The 10,499-nt window shown below is 52.8% G+C and overlaps 5 protein-coding genes across 5 annotated transcripts; 3 read left to right on the plus strand and 2 right to left on the minus strand.

Moving 5' to 3' along the window:
* Positions 1 to 210: 210 nt before the first annotated feature.
* On the plus strand, positions 211 to 2,565 carry GNI_062340 (hypothetical protein; the record flags this gene model as incomplete). Its single annotated transcript, XM_011136277.1, has 1 exon — positions 211 to 2,565. One exon carries the CDS (start codon positions 211 to 213, stop codon positions 2,563 to 2,565), a length of 2,355 nt encoding a protein of 784 aa, XP_011134579.1.
* A 240-nt stretch (positions 2,566 to 2,805) lies between these two features.
* GNI_062350 (nucleotide hydrolase) lies at positions 2,806 to 3,387 on the minus strand (the record flags this gene model as incomplete). Its single annotated transcript, XM_011136278.1, has 1 exon — positions 2,806 to 3,387. The coding sequence occupies one exon, from the start codon at positions 3,385 to 3,387 to the stop codon at positions 2,806 to 2,808; it is 582 nt and encodes a 193-aa protein (XP_011134580.1).
* A 107-nt stretch (positions 3,388 to 3,494) lies between these two features.
* GNI_062360 (hypothetical protein) lies at positions 3,495 to 5,669 on the plus strand (the record flags this gene model as incomplete). Its single annotated transcript, XM_011136279.1, has 2 exons — positions 3,495 to 4,656; positions 5,290 to 5,669. 2 exons carry the CDS (start codon positions 3,495 to 3,497, stop codon positions 5,667 to 5,669), a joined length of 1,542 nt encoding a protein of 513 aa, XP_011134581.1.
* A 1,021-nt stretch (positions 5,670 to 6,690) lies between these two features.
* Positions 6,691 to 8,357, plus strand: GNI_062370 (hypothetical protein; the record flags this gene model as incomplete). Its single annotated transcript, XM_011136280.1, has 2 exons — positions 6,691 to 6,892; positions 6,928 to 8,357. The coding sequence occupies 2 exons, from the start codon at positions 6,691 to 6,693 to the stop codon at positions 8,355 to 8,357; spliced, it is 1,632 nt and encodes a 543-aa protein (XP_011134582.1).
* Positions 8,358 to 9,289: 932 nt separating this feature from the next.
* On the minus strand, positions 9,290 to 9,805 carry GNI_062380 (putative replication associated protein; the record flags this gene model as incomplete). Its single annotated transcript, XM_011136281.1, has 1 exon — positions 9,290 to 9,805. A coding segment is annotated over one exon (516 nt), but the record flags the coding sequence as incomplete, so codon positions are not given.
* Between the last annotated feature and the right edge of the window lie 694 nt (positions 9,806 to 10,499).

Genomic DNA, 10,499 nt, shown 5'->3' on the forward strand with positions numbered 1-10,499 from the left:
CCTCACCCTGTGACTTGTTTTCGTCCCATGACTAACACCTTCACTCTGTGCCCACACACACCTTATGACTGACACCCTCACTCTACGACTGACGCCTTTACTCAGTCCTGTTTGGTCGCGACTTCCAGTCTAGTATCAGAGACAAGCTGTCTGCGGTAGAGGTTCGGTGTTGTGACAAAACAGTATAAACAGTTTACTTCTACTTCTGTCATGCGTCCTTTCTTTGTCTTGACTTCCTTTTGTATAGCTAGCTACGATGAAAATGTCGTTCCCCGCCTCCTTCAAGAAGACGACACTACGGGGATCGTCGAAGAAGCCCATAATATTTTGAACGAACAAGCGAATGCAGTGCAGGACCAGCCAGTGGCGACTATCAACCTACCGACGATTGCCACAAACGGATTGAGCAACATCACCGCTTTCTCGAACTCGGTGAGTAACCAGCTGCAGCAGCTCCAGCAACAGCAGAACAACTTGACGCAAGGTCTTCAACAAGGTCTGACTCAGGGCAACTTGACTCAGGGCAACTTGTCTCAAGGCAATTTGATGCAAGGCCTGCAGCTGGGTAACTTTACTGTCCCCGGACTCAACGGCTCCGGACTAAATGGTACTGTTCTAGACCCGTCTGCACTTCTGGGTTCAGTGACTACCTCGTCGTCGACTGGGACTCCTGCCTCGACCGGGGCTCTAGCCTCGACCGGCCTGAATGCTCTAATCGGACAAGTGGTTCCTTCCGCAACAGGCGGGTCGTCCGTTGTCAACAGCACAAGCACCACTGGAGACATTAGCGCCCTTGTCCGGCAAGCACAGCAGCAGTTACAGAACCAGTACGCTCAGTACGTTGCTCAGCTGCAACAGACCGTAGCGAACAACAACCTTTCGGCTTCCTCGTTGAGTTCGGTCCTTGGAGCCCAACCCGCTACTTCCACGGGCGTTACGATGAATGGTGTAAACGCCATTACGGCTAACACGACCAGTGAAGGCGACAAGGCTCTTCAAGGCATGGGGGGGCTCACCGAGACTAACTCCATGGCAAGTGACCTTTCCAATACGCTCAACAACAGTTTGAACGCCCTCACAGGAGGACAGAGCAACCCGTTGGGTTACCTTTCGCAAGACTTGACAAACTCACTTCAGAACAGCTTGAACGGCTTGTATGGTCAGAGTAACGGTCTTGGCGACCTTACCAGCGGCATCACCAACGGTCTCGCTAACACTCTGAACAATGGGCTCAGCAATAGCCTCGGTAGCTTGAACAACGGCTTGAGCAATAGCTTGAACAACGGCTTGAGCAATAGCTTGAGCAACTACAACAATGGGTTGAACAACGGACTGAGCAATGGATTAAACAACCTGAATAATGGAGTGAGCAACAGCCTGAACAATCTGAGTAACGGAAACTTGGCGGGTTTGACCAACGGGCTTGCGAATTACCAGTTACCGAGTTACCAGTTACCGAACCTAAGTTCAGGGAGTCTGAGTCTTCCCAACGCGGATAGTCTTACCAATCAGTTACAGCAGACCCTGGGGAATAGTTTGGGCAACTTGAATCTCGGTAGCCTTGGCTCGAATGGCTTGTCGTACAGCCTTCCCGGCTACAGCTTGAATGATTTGAGCGACAGTTTGAGTCAGCAGATCGAAAATTCGCTTCAGCATGTTGCCATAAGGAGATTGCAGGAGCAGGCTTTGCAACAGCAGGCTTTGCAACAGCAGGCTGTGCAACAGCAGGCTGTGCAGCAAGTCGCCCAGGCCAATCAAGGGCTTCAAACTGTTGCTCAGAACGTTGCTCAGAACGTTGCTCAGAGTGCTGCTCAAAACGTTGCCCAGGAGACTCAGATGGTGGGTCAAGTCGCCCAGGGTGTTCAGCAAGCTGTAAGCAATGGACAAGTGGGCTCCGCAGGTGTGCAGATGGCCCCTACCGGCATTGTCTTGACAGGGTTTCAGACGAGACCCTGGGGTGTGGGTACAGGACTGAATTTTGGTAATGGTTATCCCAGCGGCGCACTTGTCGGTCAAGGCTCGCTTCTGGGTCAACAGCAACAGCAGCAACAACAGCATCAGCAGTATACGGTCAAGGATGTTCTGAATACGTTGTCACAGTCCAGTGCGAATTTGACTCAGGCGGTTCATGAGTTGGCGGATTCTAACATTGATATAAATGGCATCGTGCGAGGTGTGATGACTTGTCACCCTTCATTTGATTACGCCATGCAACAGTTGGCTGAAAGTGGATTGGATGTGAACGCCTTTTTGAAGAAGGTGGTTGATGACAATGTTGACGTGAACACATTGATCAAGGAGCTCGCGTATAATAATCTGTCTGTGGACCAACTCTTTAGGAACTTGGCCAATGGCGGTGTGGACTTCAACAAAGTTCTTAAGGATCTGAGCAATTCGAATCTGAACATCGACGATGGTCTACAGAAGCTGAAGAATACTGGAATTGACGCAGCGATTGTCCTAAACTCTCCAGCACTCCCAGGTATGGTGAATGCAGGCGTTCTAACCAACCCTCAAGTGGCCGACCTACTCAGCAGCTTGCCTTCGGCCGGGAACAAGCTTTGAAGGAAGTAGTCTTAGGCCAAAAGTTCGAAGCAAGCAGAAGTTTTTACTTTGTTGTTAGACTAGAGTGTGTGTAGAATTGCATTATATTAACTGGTCAAGGGGAAGCTGCTCTATAACCCCACTCGTAATGGGACACCACGTATTTCGTGTGAAGTGGGTACTGACGAGTTTGACGGCATCTGTCATCAATGGGCTGAATGGTTAGCTCAAGGTTGCATTGTTGTCGAACATTGGGTCTAGTCAGTTGGTAGAGGTGTTGTCTTCTCGTCCGTAGCAGACGAGCTTATATTTGGAGATGATGTATGGGATATGTTTGAACCAGTGTTGTAAGTCAGATAGGGGGACGGCTTTGAGATGTGACCGTTCAGGTAGTCGGAAGACTCCGACATGGCCGAGAGTGACTTGGTAGAATGAGATTTTCTCTCGAGGGCGTGTGCAGTGTACAGGCAGGACCGGGACGGGATCATCATAATTAGCTGCCCCTGTGACCCAGGCCATGCCTACAAGTTCACCAAGTCGAACTTCGCCACCGGTAAAGATGACGCTAAGATACTCTGTCACCTGAGCCTCCGCAGACTTCTGTGTGGGCTTAATCTCTATCGACAACAACCCCAAACTCTTCTCCTTTTTCACCACCAATAGGTGCGGTAACAAAAATCTGTGAGCAAGAATCACCAACACCGCCGTGTGCCGCGTTCCGTTCTTCGCATATTCCTCTTGCCGCCTCTCCATGTCCGTCGGCGGCCACAAATCTATCAACGTCGCCGCCGACTCGTTCGACACGTCGTACCAGTTCTGAGGAAACACCGACCAATCCTCCATCCTTCCTATTCGTATCCTTAGTTATCCGTAGTCCGAGGTTGGTGTCTGCCTTCTCTCTGTGTAGTTTCGGCCTTCTCTCTGTGCAGTACACAGCGTTGATAAAAATTATGTCGGCCCGGCACTGCCCAGTTAGTAGCAACGCAGCAGTGTGCCTGTTGTATCCACTGCTCAAGTTCGTCACCGTGTTCTGCGGTGGTCGTGACGCGGTGCCCCTCGACGACGTTGAGACCGTACTGCGTCAAGCGTTCAATAACTCCAAACTATACGGTTACTCACCCTTACTCCATGGTGCATTCGAAGAAGAACCAGTTTACGACGACTCCAACTGGGAACAGGATCTTAGCAGCCGCAAACGAGCTGCCCACGACGTCCGAAGAGGCGAAGTTTGGAAGGGGGAGATGGGAAAAAGGGAATTGGGAAAGGGCGAGAGAGAAGTCGGGAATGTCGAAGCCTTCAATCCGCGAGTGCTCAAAACCCGTGCACTTAAGCCGAGATTGTCACGAGTCGAATTCCACTTGCCGGAGCGCAACGACTCCTTTGCTGACGCCGACCCGGAAGACCCAAGTCCGGACGACCCAAGTCCGGACGACCCGAGTCTGGACGTCTGTGAAGATTGGAGCCGTCCCCTTGTTTTTGTGGAAGATATGTTAACCCCGACGCCGGCTAGACGGCACCTCCAACGTGTTTGGAGCGATAGAAGACCGGCCCGGCGGCACGGCATGGCGCTGGGGAGGAAGTGGGGCCGCCAACGGCGATGGGATTGGTGGAGGCGTTTGTGGCGCAATAAGTCGCATAGGGCCCACTGGATCGCGGACGATGTCCTGGCATTCTGGCGGCAGTGCAAACGAAAGGGCTACACTAACGACAAGCAGCTGAGGGACGCCGCCCTTGCTACTACTGGCAACCGTGGGACGGGGAGCTTTATGATGAGTGTAAAGGATATTGACGGTTTGGTTATAGTGGACGAGAACGGTCGCAAGGCCCGGTACCTCGAGTTTTTGGATCCCGGGTACTCTAGCCTGGAGACTGGGTACTCTAGCCTGGAGACTGGGTACTCTAGCCCGGAGACTGCTGATAGGAAGTCTCTGGGGAGACGAACCTCCTCAAGCAGAGGACTGAAGCCGTACTTCCTGAGGCGGTTCTCAGGCAAGCCTCTTGCGGCACAGGTCGTGACCGACGGCGCGACTCGTAGGAGACTCGACTCCTGGGTTTCGCCTGCTCCGGAGCAGGGCAGCCGTCAAGAAAACTACCAGGGCAGACAGTTGCTCCGTACCTTCGGCGGGCCTGCATTCCCTGACCCGACTCACCTTCCTGGCCCTGGTCAGCCGGTCGATATGAACTTTGCACACGACGGAACTGGTGGCATCAGGGACCAGTCGACCTCGACATCGAGAGCGGTACTGAGGACCCACCCGCGGCGACACGACGCCGAGTTGGTCAAAATCGATGTAATCCAGAGTCTTCCAAAAGGGTCTCCGGCCGAGGTGCCTTCACTGGACAGCCCTCAAGACCGTCTGGTCATCCATTTCCGGAGGCGACCGAGCAAGAAACGCTCCACGCTGGGCCGACTCCGTTCCTTTTTTTGTTCGGGGTAACTGTTCTTCGCCCGTTTGTCGGGCTTTACCAAAGGTTCTGGTTGGTGCCCAAGTCTACATCGACAAAGACGACCTTTTGCGATTATCGCTTGCAGCTATCACTCGCAGCTGCCCTCGCTTTTGGCCCTCTTACGGTTCCCTGCTTACTGTTAAAATGTTTCCATTTTTCTAACCCGAAAATGACGCTGGCTGTTGGTTGTTTGACTGCATGGACCGGTGTCCTCTTGAGTTCCCAACTCAACTTATGAGTTAACCAACTCAACTTATGAGTTAACCAACTCCTGTAATTCCCACCCAACTCATGCAGACGTAAGTCTATCCAAAAGTAAGTCGTGTATCTATCCAAAAAGAACACACTACTATGCTGAACAGTACAGCTTCGAACAGTACAGCTTCGAACAGTACAGCTTCGAACAGTACAGCTTCGAGCTCTTGAAGATTACACTTCATTTGCCACAAACGCAGTTCGCACAACATCTTTCTCCACCCGTTCCACATGTACACTTCGGCGTGCACTTGCAGTCAGGAGTGCACTTGCAGGCCGGCGTCTTTCCCGCCGCAGCAGGCGAGCAACAGCATCCGGCGCTCTTAGGGCATCCTGAACAACACTTGTCGTTATTCCTGCAGCAGTCACAACCAACACAAGGGTTAGGAGGAACACAACACGCACAAGCCATCTTCTTCTAGTACTTGTTCAAACTCACCCAGTTTATTAAATTAACCGATCCAAACAGACTGCCGGTCTCCGCTTCTGAGCTGAATGGTTGGCATGTCAGTGGGCAAGGTTGGCTTTCAGTTGTTGTGTCTCGCCCGCCGAAGCTTTTTAATTAAATACAAAGGGAGTTAGCAACCTAGCGATGCAAGCTAGCAGAATCGACACCGAGGGCTCCTCGTATGACGCAGGCAGCACCACGTCAACAGCGGACCAGTTCGACGCAATAATGGCGGACCAGTTGTTATGTCTCGCCCGCTGGGCTGAATAGCTCGTGGTTCGGGACCGGGCGTGTCTGTGTAGACTCAACCTCGTCAACCCGCTGGCCTACCGTCACTTGCCTCTTCTCGCTGTCAAACTCTCCCCCGTTCCCTTGGACACTCATTATACGTAACGGTGGAATGTTAGGTGATATGTATGTCTTCTCCCAAAAACCCAGCCGGACCGGTAGCGTTATGTCTATCTGCCCGTTTTCGTCTCACCCGCCGAAGCTTTTTGTCAAATAGGGAGGGAGTCACAAACCGTAGCAACGCGAGTTACCAGAACCAACACCGAGGATTCTCCCTACGACGGAGACAGCACCACGTCAGCAGCGGGCCAGTACTGGACTGGTTGCCGCTGACGTGGGGTATGCGTATATAGGGCGCTTTCCGGAGTCGACACGCGAGCTTAGCTCGAGCGAGCAGCAGCCCTGGGAGGATAAGCTAGCGAAACGCTAGTGGCTAGACTGTGGGCCTGGATGCCAGCCACCGTCAGAGCGCGTTTGAATGAGTATAGGAGAGGCCCCGGGGTGTAGGAGAGGCCCCGGGGTGTAGGAGAGGCCCCGGGGTGGCGGTAGAGAGGTTTCTGTCGGACGTAGCTAGGTCCCTGTACCCGGACAGCACTTTGCTGAGCCGGTGCTTCAGGTCCTGTGTCTACCCGGCGCCGGAAGAGAATTAGTGGAAAAGTAACGGTGCCCCTATAGAAGGTTTATAAGAATTCAGTGCGTATTAATGGATGAATCAGGACGTCGACCCGAGGCAGGAGTCGGTCAACAGCCGCCCAGCTCCCAAGCGGCCACCATTCGTGCGGAAGGTGGTGAGTCTGAAGGGGTACTTCGTGGCAATGCGGGACGAGATCGACCGCAAGCTGGCAGCGGACAGAGTGGTAACCACAGTGGAGCCTCAAGTAGTTCCACCCCCCCCAGTTCCCCCGTTGGGTCCCCTGCCAGCCCCGAATCAGTCCCCGTCCGAGTACAGTCCTCTGGAAACTCCCCTCGGGGAACCGGAGTGGACACAGGAGTTGCTACGGACCCGGGCACTACGTCGCGCGGAATACCCGAAGGTGGCTCCTCCTCAGGAGTTCCTCAACGAGGTGTTGCAAGCACCGCTGGTTTGGGAGAAAATGTTGTGGGCGTTGCACATCATGCCGATGTTGCCGGAGTACCCGGCGGAGCTGACCCTGGCGGTCCAACGGGTGGAGGGGATAGCCCCGCTCCAATCATCGAGTGCAAGGAAACACGCAATGTCATTATACCGGGTATTGAAGGGATGATCACGGCAGTGCGTATTAGGATAGACAACCCGCGGGTATACCAGGAGTTTCGGGATAACAAGGATTTTCTCGAGGCAACGACCTCAAAGACGTCTATCAATGTAGAAGGATCAGCTGTCCCAGTAGTCGTCAACTCACCCCTTGAACCCATCATGCCCCTGACTTGTAATAAGAAGAGCGTGATTAATAGTGAGCTAGTGAGAGACAGTTTGATGCGTAAAATGGGTGTGGATGGCTTTGTGAAGGGAGTTATGACGATCGAGGCACGTATAGATGTCACTCGCTACCGTGAGATAGCCACTGCCATCGAAAGGATTGACACACTGCGCACTGCGCTACCATTTCACACTCAGGGCATGGCGGCGGCTCTCAGCTTGATGCCCTGGTATTACGGCCCAGACCCGGCTCCTCGTTACCGAGATACGTGTATTCGGACGGGTTACGGACGGGATGTTGTCTACCATACGCCACTCGTGGAGCTCTGGGACATAATAACTCGCGGCACTCGCCAGCGGCGCCCTAGGGCAGCACCTACAGATGATGAGTGGGTAACGGCTATCCGCATCGGGCTTAACGTGGACGCCGAGGATGACGAGGTACCGGCTGAAGAAGATGGAGATGAAGATTCAGAGGAAATGCCCCCGCCTAACCGGGCACCAGACATGGCCGATGTCTTCTATACTGTGCCGCAGGCCTATAATATATCAAGGGACCCTCTCTTCCTAGCATGGCTGTTTCCAGCCCACGGTATCTCAGAGGCAGGTGTTAGCATAACTGGTTGCTCACCCTATGCGGACAACAGCGTCGCCCTTTTTGGTGACACAGTCGTCAGCGCTTCTATGGATGACTTTGAAGCCATCCATGACCTGCGTCGGCGTGGGGTGAATTTGGAAGTGCGTGATCTGGCAGATAGGTTACTTGTGGCGGCGTATGGCCGGAATTATCTCGTTCCGCAGGTGCCCGTATCTTTATTCGTCGCATCCAGACGCATGGAGGGATTTCCGATCGACCTGGTCCCCAAGTATCGCACCGCGCTCAGCAATATCTCAGGCATGAATGAACAGGAGCCCGTGCGCGCCCATACAGATAGAGATAGCGATTTCTATAAGTATTCGGTTCTTGCGTGGTGAGATTGCGGTCCTGTGTCTCCACGATTTGTTGCCGACACGACTGCACCGCCTGACGAGGCTGCAAGTCCGTTACGGCACAAGGATCACGATTCCGGGGATGTTGTTGACGGGCTGGCTTACTCGCAGTCGTCAGTCCCAGTGTGCAGGAACCGGTACGTGCGCACACTGACCGAGACAGTGATTTGCCTTTCCGTAAGTGCGGCACCAACGACCCCCACCACAGTGATCTCAATCGTCTCTTGCGGGCGATATTATGACCTGGTTCGCTTGCACCAACCCACTCGTAGCCTCTGACACCCCCCACTCTACACGGAGCATTTTCGCGGTGCTGGAGGAGGACAATCGGCGAATAGCCCGGGCCAAAGCCAAGGAACAGGGGCAGCGCCGCTCCCACCACAGCGGCCCCGGGAGGACCACCCCCGGAGCAAATGACAAAGCGTTCGGAATGGTGAGACCGTTCTCATCTACGTTCATAAAGTTTTGGAGTCGAGAATACTAGGGTGGACCCTTTGCCATCTTTACTACCCTTTGATCCACACCAACGTCGCCTACAATATTACCGGATTTAGTGCTGTTGGCGAGGATCTGCTCGGGCCGTTGATATCAGGGGCCCAACCCGCCGTGTCATCTACGTGGTACCCGAACTCACCACGTCTGCCTTTGCTGGTTATTTAGATTTAAGGCCCGGCGAGCGTGGCTTCGCGCATGATCTATTTGGTAGTCTCGCCTGGTGACAGCTTACCACAAACAGCTGAAAAAAGTCACTTTCGCAAGACCTACACCACAGGTTGTAGTACTTTGGGGACCACCAGGCGAGACTACCAACCCGTGGTGTAGGTCTTGCGAAAGTGACATTTTTCAGCTGTTTGTGGTAAGCTGTCACTGCCCGTGATGTTTTAACATTCAATCTGGTTCTTCCTCCCGGAGCGTGGCTATGCTGAGTTGTTGCCACCAGCCCTTTTCCCGTGCACATTCGGGTTTTTGGCCATCTTCCGCTGGCGGACTGATTCCACTGCGGCTATGTCGTGGCATACTTCGACGTGTGTGAGGCCGCCCATTTCGCGGCGTACTTGTTCGCGGATTAGTGAAGTACAGAAATCCTTGGTAGTGCAGGCGTGCGTCCGGTTGTCGGGCACATTTCGCGTTGGTAGACGTAATATTTGCGGCAGCGGACCAAGTATACTGCCCTGAATAGGACAAAGTTTTGTATATGGTTCATGTATATGGTCCATGTATATGATATCTGTTATTCTTCGCGTGAGTCCTTGTTTGTTCTCCATGTGCGGATACCATCTATCGGGTTCCACGTTGCTTGTGATGATGAATTTGGTTGCGAGTAGGTCGACCATAGATCCTTTGATTGGCACCTTAATCGGATTTTCAGACAGCCATCTAAGCATGTCGCAATATTTCTCGGTGCCATAGAAATCGTCAAAGATTACGAGCTCCTGTCCATACTGATCTTGCCGTGTGGGATTTTCCCGTGCCAGGAGGGCCCCACAGGACAATGACTTAGGTTACGTTCGCCCGACCTACGCCACAAGTCATAACCTTTTTGAGTTGTTCGTGGTATGCGGTAACGGCTCCATGGTGCTTGAGCATCCAATCGGGCTCTTCTTCCCATAATTTCGATGCTAATTTCGCGCCACCATCCTTTGTACTCGGGTTTTTCTCCAGAAAGTGCCTCCGATTGCCATATCTTCCTTTTGACAATATTCAGTCGCCGCTTTTATGTCGTTTGCGATTTCCACGTGGACTAGGCCTCCGAATTCTTTGGTTATTCGGGAGAAACTTTTTGAAGTAAATGAAACAATAAGCGCGGGAGCGTGTCGTATTTTGGTTAGCCATTTTTCCAATTTGATCAAGTTTGTAGCCATCCCGCCGTTGTCCTGTGGGTTTGATGTAGTAATTATCGCACACTGATCTTGCCGTGTGGGATTTTCCTGTGCCAGGCACACACACTAGTAGCTATAGCTACTAGTGTGTGTACAAACACGCGCAATTAATTTTTATATTACAAACATCGAACACTGCGACTTGCCCGGCAAACACAACAACCAACGCACAAGAGCTTTTCTTTTCACGTCATATGCTAATGTGTTAGAATAGGAAGCTGGCGCCATTCCCCCCCCCCCCCCAAAA

The sequence above is a fragment of the Gregarina niphandrodes genome (genome assembly GCF_000223845.1).
Source record: "Gregarina niphandrodes unplaced genomic scaffold scaffold00009, whole genome shotgun sequence".
Lineage (NCBI taxonomy): Eukaryota > Apicomplexa > Conoidasida > Eugregarinorida > Gregarinidae > Gregarina > Gregarina niphandrodes.